We start from the raw sequence: 18,073 nt of genomic DNA, 5'->3' as shown, positions 1-18,073 counted from the left end.
CCCCGTCATTCTCACCAAATCACAGCATCATCTATTTTATGGAGAAAACCAAAACCATCCCAGTGCGAGCTCTCTTATTATCTCTTTTTTGTTGCTTGAAATATTTGGCTTACCTTGAAACTTTATGTTCTTCTTGTTTCAGAGGAAATATCCCTCCTCCTTGCCAAGGCTTTCCCCTCTACCTATTCTCTTTCTTACTATGTTGGTGGCTCCCTTTCTATTTTCCATTGTCATAAGAATGTCCTCTCCTTGACCCAGGTGTTCCTTCAAATCTTCACCTTGAACCTACTTCCTTTTTGTCAGGACCGATGGGCTGCATAACTTGCACGCTGAATTCCGTGTACAAGGTTCTCCCAGGAAGCTATGCTTTAGTCAGCATTCCTTGATCCAGAGGTTGCAAACTGGTGGCTTCTAGATTGGCTCTTGCCTGCCAGAGACTTCAGTATGTTGCTTAATGGAGAAGAAGCTGGAAGGAATGAAAGAGTAGCCATTATGAAGGTATACATGTGTAGAGTTTGTCATAATTAAGAAAGACCTATATTCTGAGTGTTCAAGTATAGTAGGAGGCCCACGTAGGAGAAACATAAATGCCCACCTGTGCTCATTCTTGTGAGGCCAGAGCATGTTGCTTATTGAGGATACAGTGAAGATCATAAAAGCTGCTACCTACAATTGTATTAGAAACCACAATCGAAAGATAGTCAGGCTGAGTGACCTTTTCCCAGCACCTGCGTTCCTCAACTCCTGTCGCAGCGCACAGGCTTCCCCACATTTTCTGTTTGCCTTCACCCACCCCATGGGGCTCTGGCCCTTCCTCAGCACTTTGCGCCTTTCTGTATTCTTTACTTGCTCTTTTTCTTAATCCTGCCTTCATAAATGTTAACCTTTCCGAAGTTCTTTTCTTTAATCATCTTCTCCCCTAGCTTCCACACTCTTGGCTTCACCTATTGTGGTCGACATTGTTTTTTGCTCACAAGTACTTATCTCCAGTCTCATACTTGTCTCTCTGTGTAAGTCCCAAATTTCCAGGGATATTTTGGATGGCCATGTGTATGACACAATGAGTAGCACCATCTTTCTCCTAGTGTGACCCAGGGAGTGCTTACGGGTCTCTGAAAGCCTTTCAGGGCTTCCACCGGGCCAAAAATATCTTAAAAATAATGCCACGATGTTGTTTGCCTTCTACACTCACTGCCTTATATGTGTGCAGTGGAGTTCTCCAGCGATGACAGGATGTGTGACAAGCCATGTGTCTAAGGGCTGAGGGAACAGGTGCTTGTGTATTCCTGTGCTTTAAAAATGTCTCACCTTTAACTTCTAAGATGGCAAATAGATATAACCCACATAAACAAAACTCTCTGAGGTTCTCAGTAATTTTTAAATTGTAAAGGAGTATAGACCAAAGAGTTTGAGAAGCACTGCGAGAGTGCATTCCACTCAGCAACTTTAAAAATGGAGCCCTTTGCTTCTCCCTCTCACCTTAAACCTTCAGAATCAACTTCTCATCCTTTTAGTGACACCACCTTGCCTCCAGACTCCAAGGTAGGAAACTTTGAACCATCTCTTATATTTTCCTTTGACTCACCCCCTACAAATAGAGCATTAGCAAGTTTTTAGAAGAGTATTACTCTTCCATCTGGATAGATAAGATACCAGCACACAGAGGGACCTTAAAATCACAACCCCAGCATGAGCAGCATGGAACCACTCTTGAGTTTTGAATGGTGAAGTAAAGTGATCACATTTGCGAATCACTATTAAGGGCTCTCTGCAGTGTGCCTGGCATTGATGTGGTTGCTGACTAGATCTAGGATGAGAGTGTCTAATGGCACTGACATTTTCAACTGGGGCAAAAATAGTTGTGCACTACCAACACCCATTTGGGTGCTGCAATGTGCTCCCATCTTTTTGAGAACATACTCATTATCTGTATTACATTATTGTATTTTTTTTGTTTTTTGTTTTTTGGAAGGAAAACCTCAGGGACTAGTCAGAGCAAGGGCATTCGTTACATATTGCACACTGAACTAAAGGGCAGATTGACCTGGGGACTTTCTCCAGGTCACTGGGCTCAGAGGTACTGAACCCAGTCTTGTGACCGTCGGGCTTGTGACCAGGGAGAAAATGCTAAGATCTGACGGGGCACCCAGGAAGTGTTGCTGTAATTCAAGCGTGCAGTCATATTTCCTTTTCAGATTAGGACCCAGAACTGTTACGCCCAGGTATGTGCAGACCTTGTGGTCTTGGTTTTCTCCAGCTGATACTCTCAGGTGAAAGCAGTCACATGGGCATGACCAAAGGAAACATAAAGAAGACCAGGAGTCTGTGGCCTTGCCCCAATTTACATAGAAGCATGGGGTGGGGGGCAGTGTTTATTTCGTATATGAAGGGTAATTTCTTGAGTATGTAACGACATTCTCAGAGAGTGACAAAGCCTTTCTCCCCTTCCTATACTTACTCCTGTGTTCCACAGGAGTTCATATGCATTCTGTGAAAAGAAGCGTGCTTCAGTGAATGATCTTTGTTTGGGAAAAGCTGCCCCTCTGTCCTCCCACTGGAGGCTTAGAATGCCCGGCAGAATGTTAAAGGGTCCGAGGGGTCCTTTGATAAAAGCATTTGTGAAACTCTGTTTAACATTATCATTTCCTAAGCTGATTTGAATTTGGTAATGAAATTATTATTATTATTTTTAAAACAGAATGTCTAATACCACCCACTCCACATAATAAAGGCGCTATTCCCAGAATGGAGTTTGGGAAATAGGTTCTAGTTCCCAATTCTTAATAGTGATTATTGGATAGATATGTTACTCGTTAAGGTAAAAATTTAAAAATGACCATGCCAATCATTTTTTACTTATTTATTTTTTTAAAGATTTTATTTTAGGGCGCCTGGGTGGCTCAGTGGGTTAAGCCTCTGCCTTCAGCTCAGGTCATGATCTCAGGGTCCTGGGATCGAGTACCGCATGGGGCTCTCTGCTCAGCGGGGAGCCTGCTTCCTCCTCTCTCTCTCTCTGCCTGCCTCTCTGCCTACTTGTGATCTCTCTCTGTCAAATAAGCAAATAAATTCTTAAAAAAAAAAAGATTTTATTTATTTATTTATTTATTATTATTTATTTATTTATTTATTTATTATTTATTATTATTTTATTTATTTGTCAGAGAGCGAGAGCAAGAGAGTGAACACACACAAGCAGGGGGAGCGGCAGGCAGAGGAAGAAGCAGACTCCCTGCTGAGCAGGGAGCCCCGTGTGGGACTCGATCCCAGAACCCTGGGTCATGACCTGAGCTGAAGGCAGACACTTAACTGACTGAGCCACCCAGGCATTCCTTATTTTTATTTTTATTTTATTTTATTTTATTTATTTGAGAGAGAGAGAGCACAAATGGGGGAAAGGGAAGGGGACGAGCAGACTCCCTGCTGAGTAGGGCTCCTGACACTGGGCTGGATCCCAGGACACTGAGATCATGATCTGAGCCAAAGTCAGACGTTTAACCAACTGAACCACCCTGGTGCCCATGACCAGTCATTTAAACATTATTCTCTCTCTCTCTCTTGGTGTCTTCTCACTCCCAAGCTTCAAATTTCAATCCTCTTCAAGTCATCAACTCTCAGATTTCAATATTTTGCCCTCAACTCATCTTTCACGGCCTCTTCTACTTTTCTCAAGTGAACATCCCATCAGCAGCTCAGTATGTCCCAAGTGGAGTCTTCTCTAACCTAGACTCTTCCTCCCTCCTTCCTTGGGTCTGTTAAAGTATCTTGCTACGGTACCTCAGACCCCCGGCTCAAATATGGTGATGTCTTCTACTTTGTTGCTTTTCTTCCAGCATGTCTTCATGTTTGGTGGATCACACTACTTCATAGACTGTCTGTGCCTCTCTATTCTCCTGCCCACTGCCACTGCCACCCAATGGGGCTTCCGGGTGGCTTTCTTTCCCTCTCCAGTTCATTGCAAAACCAGAGGGTGGTCCTCACAGCTGATTCTAATCACCCTTTGTTCACACAATGTTGTCATCTGATCTCATGGTCCACATGATGAAGGTCAGATTCAGGCTCACAGCTAAGCCTTCACACAGTTTGGTCCCACCGTACTTTTCTGACATTATTCCCAGAAATGCCATTCATGGAGTTACAGAAGTGCTTCTTGGAGTTATGGAACACCTTGATGTCCATTTTGCACAACTTCTGTGCATCTTTGGACCTACTGTTCTCTTTGCTTGTAATCTCCCCAATTTTCACCTATTTCTTCTCAGCAGATCTGTCCATCCTTCTAAACCTTTTCCATGGTCATCACCCTTACGCATTTTCTGTAGTCCTCTCAGCAGGATATTATGTGTCCTTCCTGGGACATCATAGCACTTTATGTATAACTTCCTTATAGCACTTACCAAATTCTGCCTTAAATGCTAGTTGTTTGTATATCTACCTTATGCTTGCCCAAAGCTCAATGAGGTCTACCGCAGTCATCTGCATATTTGTGTCCTCTTCAGAGCCTGACACTGGGCTTTTACGTAATAAGAATGAAAAAAAAAAAAAAACCTGTTGAATAAACATTAGTAGCCTTGAAATGTTATTTTTATATGTATAAAATATTCTGCCATAACTAAGAATAATGTATACAATATTCTTCTGTTCTTTAATTATAGCTCTTCTAGAGTGAATAGCAATGGTGAAAATTCAAATTAGTGGGTAGCCACAAAACTATTTTTAATTGAGTTGTAAGTGTCGCTTCATACTTAATTTAAACATGGGTATGTTTAGTGTTTCCAAATTTACTGCACATACAATAAGGAAACCTTGACCAGGAGGCCTCAAGAATCTTGAGCCTTTTTTTCAGCCCACCCACTCAGTGGATTTCAAGGTGGAACTAGATTCTTCTCCCTCACACTTGAGTACCCATCACCATGCATTTCCCAGAATTGTAATGATGGCTAATATTTATTTTTCAAATGACTTCCTTGTGTGCATGTTAAGGAGAGTACAGCTTTAATTAAACAGGTTAGGGTCACTTGAAACACGTTTGCCTGAAGATAAATGTCAATGTGGATAATCTGAGAGCACTTGCTATTAATAGAGTTCCAAGTTGGTCCCTCTCATGACTGCAACCTCCCACCCTGTCTTCCCTAATTACTGCTTTTAGAGTAATTTCAGAAGTTTCATGAAATGCCTTCTTAATGGGCACTGGATTTAAAAGCCTGTATCAGGAGACATTTTGTGATGATTATTCTTACCTTCATTTAAAGTATGGGTTTAATAAGAACATTAGCCTCTTCATTTCAAGGAGGAGCCCTATTGTCTAGAGCAATCCTAGTCAAATTTTACTGTCTGTGATTTACCTGGGAATTTTGTGGAAATTCAGAATGTGACTCAGCAGGTTTGGGGCACAGTGGAGATGCTGCATTTCTAACCAGCTTCTCCATGAGGCTGTTGCTGTTCTCTGTGTACCACACGAGGCAGGGCCCTACATGAAGGTCGTGGGAGTTGGTGATGCTGGATTCCATTCCTCTCCAGGCTGGTCACTTAGGCAAAGTGGCTTACCATCCTGGGTCTTAGTTATCCTAATCTGCAATGTGAGGGAGCGATATCTTAACAGCTCTTTCCAGCTCTAACATTTTATGATGACATGAGGGGAAGTAGAAAGAATGAGGAGTCAGGCTGCAGGTCTGAGCATATTTTCATTCCTTTAATTTCAACCCAACTTTCATATTTATTAAGAGTTTATCTTTAATGTGGTTTGAACAGCAAACATTAAAGAGCTGCATATTTATGTGGGACCTGGACTTCAAAAATAATTATCGATCTCATGATTTAATCAAGAACTTACATGTAAAATATACTTCCCCCTCCACCCTCATCTTTTGTGTATGTTCTGTTGTTTTTGTTTTATTAGGAAATACTCCATAGTTTGGGTGGAATTGAAAACCTAGCTCAGGTAAGATTCCTTCGCGATGGCTGGTTTTGCCTTTCCATTTGGTGCCATGGCTCTGGGCAAGGATTACATAGGTGTGTGACGGCAGATGGCTTTCTTACCTTAGGCTGCCTGCCAAGCGGAGGAGCAGGCAGGGTGGATAAGTGTGTGTGAGGCAGGATACTCACAGAGCAGGAAGGGACCCATGACATTTTGTTCCAGCTAATTTTACCCAGCCTGCCGAAACAAGAAAGTTCTATAAAAGGTCACATGTCTTTAGTTAGTAATGAAAAGAAATAGGTGTTGGCTGGCAGGCCACGATCCTCGACATTGCACAAACCAAATAATGGGAAAATATTGGTTATAAAGATGTTCACAATTGTTGCACAAAAAAAGAATTATGCTCACTAAAATATTTCCAAATACATGATGGTGTGAGGAACGATCTTAACTCCATTTATTTGTCTGCTTTTGTAACTACTGAGGGAAGATAAGCAGGTTAAGCCAGTCAAATGTTTGGGTTTATTAGTATGATAAGGCAAAATTTCTAGGCATGGCATTGGGTTGGGACAGCCCACTCTCCTACCACGTAGAGAAAGAATGATTTTCATAATGAACCTTTGGCCCTGCAAACTCATTCTGTATTATTAATGGAAGAGTAAGTTTAATGGCCAGTTAATGCTAAATCTATTATATTTTATTATATTTTCCTTTCGGGAAATTGCTGAAACATATCTAGTTTTCGTTTTCAAGATATTTTTTTAACTGGCTGAAGGTTTACCTCATTTAATGAAATGGCTTATCTTTCACAAAATTATATTGTAAAGGATCCTTTTATCTACCTTAACTTCCCTTGTTCTATTAGAATTTTATGTGTGTTTCTATGACCCTATTTCTTATTATAATCAGTTATCTACAGTAAGTGATTATCAGACTACCCCATGCCCATTTTATTCTGATTACTGTTATTGGTGTGTATGCTGGTTAGATATATATATATATATTTTTATTTGGAGCCAAATTACACCACAAACTTATTTAGTCACACATCATTTTTTGAGAGTTTATACACTTTCCATGGCCCCTCCCTCAACCTCAGGGCATGCAAGAGAAGGCAAAGAATCTAGAAACTCAAGCTACCTTTTGCACTTGAGTGAACCTGGCCCAGAAGTCCCGAGTGTTATTTGTTGAATCCATTGTGCCATCTACAGGTCATTTTCAGAAGTACATGTCTTGTCCCTTATCTGCTCCTGTGCTTTTACTAATCCTTCTGACTCTTGTTGGCTTGGTCCCTCCTGCAGTACATGGAGATTGTGGCCAATGAGTACCTCGGCTACGGAGAGGAGCCGCACAGTGTGGACAAGCTGGTCAACATGACGTGTAAGTATTGTCGCGGGGACACGGCAACTTCTCCCACTTGCCAAATGAGCAGGATGGCTTTTTCAGTAGGAAAAAATATCTTTTGAATATTTATGAGTATACCCATCCACACAGTTCTGGTATTGGGAGTCCCTGCCAATTGTTATATTCAGTGGCAAAATATACCCAGAAGGAAAACTTCAAATCACAATCTTACCTTGAAAAGCCCACTTTCATGTTGCAGATTGTCACTGAGCACAAGTTTATTTTAATGCAAGAGGGACTTCCATAATGGCAGATTTTGGTAAAAATGTTTTTGCTTCCTTTGATTTCTATTAAAATGCCAGAGGCTGTTCACTTTTCATCTATAAACTTGAGTTAATAATAATACCTGCCTCATAGAGTTTGAAAGTTGTGAACATAAAAAAGAAAAAAAAAGATCCTGATGTGATGACGAGGATGTAGAAACATTGGTCTGTGTGTGTGGAACTCAATCTTCTCTCTCTGGAGGCTCTTTCCAGCCCCACCTTGCAGCCCCTCCAGGTTTGATGAGCTGTAGGTCCCCTGTTGCTGTGGGATGCTGGCCCATTTTCTTTGAAGGGTTTGGTTTCCCATATTTGTTTCCAGGACAGCACACTGATTCTCAGTTATAGGGAAAGGAGAGTACGTGGTGATCCCTGGGCACCAGGAAGTTTCTTTGAGAACAACTGTTCCCCTCAGCTGAGGAGCCTTGCTGGGTCCATCACCTTCAGTGGCCTTCCTCTCCTCTTTATATATGAAATCTTTATAGGATGGATCTTTGAAGAGTAGGTTTCACTTTGAAGTTGTAATCATGTTGAGGAACTCATTCAACTTTAAGCAGAAGGAGACGTTTGCCTTTTTTGTTGTCTCCATATTGTATTATTATAATAGTAATATATAATAATTATTATTTGAACTTCAGAGGTAATTCTCAGAGAAAAAAAAAAATGACCCTGTTCCTCGTCCCTCCATTTTTCTTTTTGTGTTGTCTGTCTTCCCATGTGCCCTTTCTCTGCTTGCCCATCGGTACATTAGACCTGCAGTTCTATGAATACTGCTGCCCTTAGGTGCCGAATCCCTCTTTGAGCTATTTCCTTCCTTTATAGATATTTTTCAGAAACTTGCTGCTGTCAAAGACCAAAGAGAATGGGTCACCACAAGTGGAGCCCACAAGGTGAGTGGCCCCAGACGGAGAGAACACTTCGTCTCCTATGGCAGTGGTTCACATGCTGGGGTTCAGAGCCCTGTGATCAGGTTTCTAATAATTATAGTTCACAAACCTGCTAACCTAGCCCAGAATGGTAAATCTCTGCCAAGCCTTTAATATGCTTCATTAGCCTAAGGAGTAAACATAGAATAGCAAACAGGTTTTCTGAAACTCTTTTTTATTTTTCTTTTTTCCTGTGCCACTTATTAACAACCAAGTTTGTTGCTTTATTTAAATGTTGCTTGAGAAGCCCTGCTATATATAAACTGCCCCTCAGTGTGTGTTTTTACAAATGAGCAAAGTGTGTGGATACATATCAATTATGGCACATGGAGTTGTATGTGTTTGAACCATATGAAATTGTCATGTCTATTGGGCAATTTCATATGGTTCAACACTATAATCAGATGGTATAATATTACAGGCATATGGAACAAACATGCATTTCAAGATGAATGGATGCACATTTAGTCAAAACAGACTAAATTTATATCTATAGCAAAACTATTTAGATGGTAGCTTGCTGTAGCCAAGTTTTAATAATCTGTTGATTTCTCATGTCCCAAGAGGCCACTTTTGAGCATATGTTAGAGCAGGGTTGCTTAAAATGTGTTCCCACGTGCTGTTCATCATATAAGAGATGATTCTAGGTCATATACAAATCAACACTTTTATTTTCAATAGCATATTACTGATGCTATTTCACTGATATTACCACTTAGAATTTGAGGAACATTTTTGAGTAGAATTAAGGAGTTAAGTGGATATGGCGAAAGTTGTGGGAATGTTATGTCAGTGACTCAAGTTTGGGGAATGTGTTAGGAGATCGGAGAAAAAAGTGAGAGAAGAATAAGAAGAGGGGATCAGAGAAGTAAAGATGATGATAGCTTCATAAAAAAAAATGAATGAAATCATAAAGGGGAAAATTGATATAACAGAAACCAAAAATCAGCCAAGCAGTTGTAACACGGCTTGCAGCTCTGGCCTGGGTGTGTCTGGGTGTGCACTTTTGGAGGACTCTAAGTTCTAAAAGTCTAGAGAGAAGAGGGATGAATTTGCATTAATGGGAATTCAGAGAAGGCAACTGATGAGGTACAGACTTCCAGTTAAGTCATATTACTTAGCATGATGTCTGGAAGCATCGATTCATGCTCTTTAAACACCAGTTAGGAATCTGGGAGGCAAATGAAGTGCTTGGTAATGTTGACATATCTTGCTTAGTTTGGGGGTAAAAAGACAGTTTTCAACACTCTGGTGAAAAGTAGTTCCACAATTGGGAAAGGGCCTACCACAATGCCTGGTTCACAATGAGTTCAAAACATGAACTCAAAAACAATGGCTGGTTGCTCCCAGTATCGTAGTTCCTATCATTAGTCTCCCTACTTGTCCTTGGGGAGAGGCAGAAGAGGCAGAGGGGCCCTCCTGGGCATATGAAAATAGAGGGAAGAGTGAGAACTTTGGCCATGTCCCTTGGTCCCTTTTGCTTCTGCCCTGGGTAAGGAAGGGCCACAAGGAACTGGCCTTGAGTTTCAAACCTGAAAGAGGTTGTACCCCCTCAAAGAGCTGGGTGTGGTGAATGTTTAATAAAAAAAAAACTCCTTTTGAGGTTAAGCCTCAATGATCTTTGAAAGAAGCATTATACCACTCAAGAAGCTTGTGGTACTTACACAATAAAACTTTCTTTTACTTCATTTTTCAGACATTAGTAAATTTACTTGGTGCCCGAGATACTAATGTTTTGTTGGGTGCCCTTCTGGCTCTGGCTAGTTTAGCTGAAAGGTAAGTATATTTTAATATCTTTCCAGTTCACTGCCATAGCGGTTTAGGTGGGAGAGACAAAAAAATAGATCAGTTTCTCTAGTTACTTATCTACATAGTTATAATTTGTGAAAAATAAGCATGAAGTAGCATTAATATATTGATCCTGAATGAAGAAGCATCATTTTCAAACTTAAGCTGGGAAGGAAAATGACAGTCTCTTCTCTTTTCCTTGACCAGAAATACTTACGTAGTCTTTCATCCAATGCTCAGATACTTGCACTTTCAAAATTACAGTAGTAGGGGTGCCTGGGTGCCTGGGTGGCTCAATGGGTTAAAGCCTCTGCCTTCAGCTCAGGTCATGATCCCAGGGTCCTGGGATTGAGCAGGGAACCTGCTTCCTCCTTCTCTGCCTGCCTCTCTGCCTATTTGTGATCTCTGCCTGTCAAATAAATAAATAAAATCTTCAAAATAAAGCAATATTTGACAACTGTATCTTTGACAACTTTATCTCTCTGACCTTAAAAATAAGTTCTCTCCTGTACACTCGTTCTAACATATAAAACATTTTCAAACACTTTTACCCTTAAAATAATTCTGCATAACACGTTCCCTTATAGACATCATGATTATTTTAAATAAAAGTGCTTTAAATATATTTTTATGCCAATAAGTGAATCAATGCTTTTTTCTTGTTTTTATTTTTTCAGCTTTATTTGGAATAATTGGCACACATAACTACATGTGTTTAAAGTGTACAACATGATGATGTGACATACATTATATGTATAGAATGATTATCAAGCTCAAGAGAATTAATATACTCATCAAATCACATACTTAACTCTTTTTGTGTGTGTACAATAAGCACACTTCAGATGTACTCTCATCAACTTTCAAGTGTAAAATACACACTAACTGTAGTCTCCATGCTGTACATGAGATCCTCAGTACTCATTCTTATAACTGAAAGTTTGTACCTGTTAATCTGTATTTCCCTCCTCCCTAGCCCCTCACAGTCACTCACCATGCTCATCTCTAGATTCCACATATAACTGATATCATACAGTATTTACCTTAGCACAGTTCCTTTCAGCTTCCTCCATGTTGTCACAAATGGCAGAGTCTTTCTTCTTTATGGATGAATAATAATATTCAATTATATTTATGTAGGCCCATATAGGTCATTTTAATATCTTGGCTGTTGTGAATAATGCTTTTATTACTTTTTTAATGAAAAGCCTATCATTCTTTTTGGAGAAAGGGAATCATGTTGTCATCATACTGTTATTAAACAAATTTGAATTGATGACGTGTAACATTTGTTGAATGTTAGAATTTGATGTAGGCTGGCCCCATGGAGCTATATTGCTTTTTGTTTCTCCTTCCAAGATAATACGAGAACAAGGGTATTAAATGAATGGATATGATAAAGTATGTTTTTAGTAGTTACTAATAGTTTTTAATTTGTAGTCCGGAATGTAGGGAGAAGATAAGTGAACTCAACATTGTAGAAAATCTGCTGATGATTTTGCATGAATATGACTTGCTTTCCAAAAGGTAGGATTGCTAATAAGACAATGTCATATTTGATGAAAATTATAATTGTTATTTTTATTATGTCATGCTATTTACCTTACTAACTGAATGTCATGAGTCACCTTGGCATTTGTTTTCTATTTAAGTTTTTATAAAGAAACTAGAACAAAGATGTGTATTGATTTATCTTTGGTCTTGCATCACTTTTGATCTGGGCATAGAATCGAATTATATAAATGTTATCATCACATCTTTAATATTTTTGTTTATTGAATTTTTTTTATATCCTGTCTTTTTAAGGAAAGAAACTCTGAAGTAGCTCTATTTTTAGTAATTTGAGATTGTATATTGAATAAATTATTAGATTGTTAAAATCTACTTCGCTTAAGGCAAGTAAAATAAATGAGGATAGCTACTGACTTGTTTCATGACCACCTGTTATAACTCTAAACAGAATCGAAAATGTATTCATTTTTGATTGAACTATATATTGCTCTAAAGAATTACTGCATCCAGTTAGACATTAGTCATGTTTTTAAGTAGAGTTGCAACCTACATCATTTGATATCTAGTTAAGTAAGTCATGATTTTCTGAAGAGGTAAAACAGATAACAGAAATATCAAGTAATGAAACCCAGACACTTAACCATACTAAATCTCCATGAGTCTTTCTTCAAAGTTAGTTTTATCCTCTTTCACAAACTGTGCTTATAGACCTGCTCACCTGAACTCATTTCTAGGAAAACAACCTCTGCACAGGTGTTAGAGTACCCAGAGATGAATAAGATAGAGTGAGTAGTATCGGAGAGGTCAGTAGTTGCACCAGAGCACCGTGAGCGGTGAGGTTGATGGATGTCAAGGACAGTCTGGGAACATAGAGCAGAAGCTCCCAGTCAGAGCCTGGGGCCACGCCAAGTTTCCTGAAGGAAGAGGGAGTTATCTAGGCAAAGGGAGAGAACAAGTGGAAACAGAATGTGCTGTTTGGAGGCATGAAGTGGTCTGTGTTAGAGGAACTGCATGGTTGGGCACAGCTGGAACAGAGTGCAGGAAGGAAAGTGTCAGCAAACTAGATTAGACAGTTAATGGTAAGTTAAAAATATAGCAAATTTTGGTCTAGCTTTCTCTATATGGCTGGCCCCACTGTAAGCACTTCTGTGTGTTCATCATTTGATCTGCACGATACCCCATCAATTTCCATATTTTATAGAGAGCAACAAGATGCTTTTAGCCGGGTCACAATGGGCTCTTTGTGCCAAATAAGAGTGTGCTTTTTATCCATGCACATTATGGGGACTTACAGAAAGATTCAAGCATGATCAGATTTATTTTGCAGGGAGATTACTCTGATAGCAGTGTGTGGGGTGTATGGCATGGGGAATATAGCCACACAAGGAGCTCCATTTAGAATAAGGGAGGGGATGTTTGGTGTGGAAAGATGAAGGAGATAAAGAACACTATTTGCCAAAGAATATACATTCTGAATGTCAGAGCACATAAGTTTGGGAGGGAGTGGAGCTATAGAAAATTGGCTCAGGGGAAAGGAACTGTAGAGCAGTATGGGCATGAGAAGATTTGAGAGGCAGGTGACAGTGAGGCTTCTGTCTTGAGCACAATCAAGGATCACAAGAATGAGAGGAGCAGTGGAGTTAGACAGCTACATGACTTGCAAGAGAATTAATCTCAGCAGTTGCCTAGGAAAAAGGGGGCACTCTTGATTGGAAGTGGTGGATTGGGAAAGGAGAAGGAAGCGTCTTGGATGGTTCCTTCTTCTGGCTTGGAAAATTGAAAAGACTAATGTCATAAATCAACACTGGGGATGTAAGAGGAAGAGCCAGTTTGGGGAGGAGAATAATGACTTTGAGTTGAGACCCAGCAGGATGAGTACCTGGGACTACCGTGTGGCTAGAACTTCTGGAGGCTGAGAGTGCTGCCTGGGCTGAGCTCACAGTACTGGGATAGAGGAGGTGTTTGAAGTCATGGGAATGGATGGCATTGTCCAGGGAGAGTGTTTAGAGTGTGAGACTGGAGGGTTAAGGATGGTTCTAGGAAATGTCCGTCATCATAATGTTTCAGAACTCTGCTGAACATTATGTGTCCTATGCTATCATTATCTTTATTTTACTCTCCAGATACTTACTGGGCACGTTGCATTTAATCTCCTTGCATTATAGTGGTTTTGGCATTTTGTTTTAATGTCCTGTTTTTGTAACGACATTGTAAGTTTCTGAAGAATATGATAAAACTTTATTTCTTTTGTCTTGAGCACAACGCAGGTCCCATTGTATGTACTTGATAGCTGTTTGCCGGTTAGTCAGTTTTTAGCCAGACCAGTGGGCTTACAGGGAGGCGATGACTTAGAACAGTGGTCAGGAAACTATGTTCCACAGGCTAAATTTGACTCCCTGCCTGTTTTTGTAAATAAAGATTTATTGGAACATAGCCATGCCCATTTGTTTTTATGTGTTGTTTATGGCTGCCTTTGCATGTGCTGGCCGGGTTGGGTAGCTGTGACCGAAGCTGTATGGCTAGAAAAGCCTGAAACACTCTGCTGTGATCCAGTCCTTTACGAAAACATATGTTGATCCATGACTTAGGAAATGTTAGAGCACCACTGTGATGATAACTCTAGTCCCAATGCAAAGTCAGTAACCACTGCGCTGTGATTCTCATCCTCCCCTCCCCTCCATCCCCTGCCAGACTAACTGCGGAGTTACTGCGCCTACTTTGTGCTGAACCCCAAGTGAAAGAGCAGGTGAAGCTCTATGAGGGGATACCTGTCCTCCTCAGTCTACTCCACTCTGACCACCTGAAGCTGCTCTGGAGTGTTGTCTGGATTCTGGTTCAGGTTTGTGAGGACCCTGAGACCAGTGTGGAAATTCGCATTTGGGGAGGCATCAAGCAGCTTCTTCATATTTTACGAGGGTGAGTCAGGGGGGCTATGGCCGACTTTGCCTTCGTCACTGAAGGTTGGGGACTCTGCCATACAATGGCAGATCAGCTTGCTTCCTCCTGCTCTTTGGTCCTTCATGTTATGGAGAATCACTTATACTTGTCACAAACATACTTGAAATCAATATCAGGGACATTTTCTTGGGAGCCCTGAAATATTTATCTTTGCATCACCAGCCTCCATGACAGTGCTGGTAATAGAGAAGGCCATCAGTCTGAAAATGTAGATTGAATGAGACCCAGCAACCACAAGAAAACATTTAGCTTACCACCTTTTCTTGATGCACTTAATGCATATTGTAATCCCAACAAGTATAATAATTTTACTTGCAATTTTACTTTAAATTTACTTTTTTGCTAAAATGTCTATATTTGCGTGATATTTTGTATGTCATTCATCTACAAAGAGAAAGAAAAACCTGTAATTAAAGAACAGATGCATAATCCTTGGTTAAAATGGGAGAAAATATTGTTGATCAAACAATTGCCATGTTACTGACCCTGGTCCCGTTGCTCTTAAGGTGGGTTAACACCTTATCATCTCTCTTTTAAAAGTAGTTTCAAATTGAAACTTTCTTGACGTATGTTTCAATAAGTATGTATTAGATATATTGAAACCATGGATAATGATATCTTTTGGTACCATCAATGGGAATGTTCTAGTACCTAAAATTATTATAAAGCATAATTCAACCCTACAGCTACTGAATCAAAGTTGAAAAAGAATATGTCTCCCTGAAAGGAATCACCCTTGTAATGTGTGTACATAAATAAAGCTCTCTAATAAAAGCAGAGTGACTTATCTTTCTCAATATGACCAGATATTATCACATCAGTGTTATTCAGACCTTGTGCTTTTTGTACCTCTATGTATATTATGGAACTGTATGTTATCAACTTCATTTTCTGTGAGGGAATGTTTCAAAGCATAAGAACAGACTATAGAGATATGGACAATAGCTTTATTAATTATTCCTATCATTACCAAAACAAAGGAAAAAATATAAGCTATTGATAATCTATTTGCTTTTTTTTAATAAAGATTTTTATTTTTACTTATTTATTTATTCGAGAGAGAGAGCACGAACAGGGGGAGCTGCAGAGAGAGGGAGAAACAGACTCCCCAGTGAGCAGGAAGCCCAATGTGGGACTTGATCCCAGGACCCTGAGCCCATGACCTGATCCAAAGGCAGATGCTTATGTGACTGAGCCACCCGGGTGGCTTTTTATGAGCATCACATAAAAATGTCAAATACTTTATAGTATAAATTATAAATCTTTCATTAGTACTGTGGCATAATAAGCTAGCTCCTTGAACACTTAGCAAAGTTTTTTGGTTTTGTTTTTATATATTTTTTTTTGCTTGCTTCTGTAGGATGCTGATGGTGATGCTGATGGTAGTGGTAGGTATTATGAGTGGTCAATACAACTATTCCAACAGCTATGGATTGCCCATTTGGAGAGCAGTTATTTTCTTGATGATAAAATCAAATTCTATGATGGTTAAGCAGTACTTCAGAGATAAAACTGTTTTTTACCATGTAGATTAAGTTCGATACAAGAAGGCACCAGTTTTCCTCTTTTCCTCAAAATATAAACATCCTTGGGAGAAATGAGTTCTTTCATATCTAAAGAGTCAGTTGGTGAGTCCATTTCTATGCTGCAATGTTAGAAAACTCTTTCCTGGGAAAATGATATATGTCAACACTTATTGTATGTTAAATATGTCTCAGTGCTTTGGGAGAATTTATTACCCCAGCTGGGTAAGCAATATCCTTTCAGAGTTTACGCCTGCCCCTCCACTGCCTGGAGCTGGTACAAGGGGTGGAGGTTGCCAGGCTGTCTGCTGGCATGAGTAGGAACAGGGATTGTTGTCAAGGCAGTTTCCAGGAAACCTGTTCATGCCCATTCACCTACAATCCTAAACTCCAGAACAGTTCCTGAGGGGCGATAGACTTGAGGAGGGGGAATGTTCTCTGAAATTTGAGTTTAACATAATTTGGTTGACAGATGAGATCACCAGCTGTGACTATCCCTAGACCTATCTCCATTACTCTCCTTATGCTACCTGAAGGAAGGGCGCTAGTGGGCCCAGATGACATGGGAATGAAGCCATGGTGAATCCATCTATGCAATACTTAGGCACAAAGCAAGATAGAGCTGCTGCCATAAAAAATAAATAAATGAAAAAATACAGTAGCCACATTAAACGAAAAGGAACAAAATGGATAAAAGACATGAAGAAGCTATTGTGGAAGGTGTTACCTTGAGTAAACAGAAAAATATGCTTTGTTTTATCAAAGGTATTAAACAGAACATGACATTTATGACCTGAGAATAAAGATGAGATGCTAGGATAATAAAAAGGGGAGAAGAGATATTGCAGAGCTAGGAAAAAAGGCAAAGACTGAATAATCCATGGAACTGAGACATTCATCAGAGTACCAGACCAGAAACTGGAATTAGTACAAAGAAGGGCACACTTGAAAAAATTGCACATAATGTGGAGAAAAAAGACGAATGAGAACCATTAGAAAATGAAGGGTATGGCTTGTAGAAGATGAGTTTTCAGCCTGTGGATAACTGATATCCTAGGTAAGAGAATAAAGCAAAAGGAATAAAAAATTCAAAGATGGGATGCCTGGGTGGCTCATTCGCCCTTCAGCTCAGGTCATGACCTCAGGGTCCTAGGATCAAGCACTGCATGGAGTCCCAAATCTGGCTCCCCACTCAGTGGAGAGTCTGTTTCTCCCTCTCTCTCTGCTCCTTGTCCCCTGACCTATGTGCATGCATGTGCATGCTCTCTCTCAAATAAATCAATAAAATATTTTTTTAAAAATTCAAAAATATAAAAGAAGAGATATTTACCAAAATAAGGAAAGACTGGAATTTCTTGGAAAAAGAAAACTCAGAATGAAGAAGACTGACATTTAGTTAGGTGAATTGATAGCAGCAGAATAGGGTTCAAAAACAGAGGTGGGGGAGGAGCCGGGGGCTCTTCTAGTTGGCTCAGTCAGTAGAGCATGCAACCCTTGATCTCAGGGTTGTCAGTTCTAGCCCCCCATGCTGGGTGTAGATGTTACTTAAAAATAAAATCTTAAAACAAAAAAACAAAGGTGGGCATGTGAAGCTGTGAAGAAATGACAGAGTGCTAGAGTTAGTTCAGTAACCATAAAAGAAAGCAGGAGGGAAGGAAGGAAGAAAGGGAGGCAGGAAGAAAAAAAGGAAGGAAAGAAGGGACCCCTGCCTCACACCACACACAGAAATCCATTCTAGGTGGATTGGAAGGTGAAACAATAAAGATAACATAGGAGAAAACTTCAAGGCCT

General features: G+C 39.9%; 1 protein-coding gene across 8 annotated transcripts in view; it reads left to right on the top strand.

Annotated features, from left to right (window-relative positions):
• The window catches only part of NEK10 (NIMA related kinase 10), a gene marked incomplete at its 3' end in the record, with an annotated part of 201,020 nt that overhangs the window by 24,131 nt on the left and 158,816 nt on the right, over positions 1–18,073 (top strand). For 5 of the 8 annotated variants that reach the window (XM_080824598.1, XM_080824597.1, XM_080824595.1 and 2 more), the window contains exons 6-11: positions 5,894–5,935; positions 7,213–7,291; positions 8,398–8,465; positions 10,198–10,277; positions 11,730–11,816; positions 14,493–14,717. In XM_080824598.1, coding sequence (XP_080680724.1) covers positions 5,894–5,935; positions 7,213–7,291; positions 8,398–8,465; positions 10,198–10,277; positions 11,730–11,816; positions 14,493–14,717 — 581 coding nt within the window. The remainder of the gene's footprint in view (positions 1–5,893; positions 5,936–7,212; positions 7,292–8,397; positions 8,466–10,197; positions 10,278–11,729; positions 11,817–14,492; positions 14,718–18,073) is intronic. The other 3 variants (XM_080824601.1, XM_080824599.1, XM_080824596.1) reach the window with 1 other exon arrangement.

The sequence above is a fragment of the Martes martes genome, assembly GCF_963455335.1.
Source record: "Martes martes genome assembly, chromosome: 1".
In the NCBI taxonomy this organism is placed as follows: domain Eukaryota; kingdom Metazoa; phylum Chordata; class Mammalia; order Carnivora; family Mustelidae; genus Martes; species Martes martes.
Note: the sequence above shows the minus strand (reverse complement) of the source record. Positions and strands in the feature narration are given on the sequence as shown.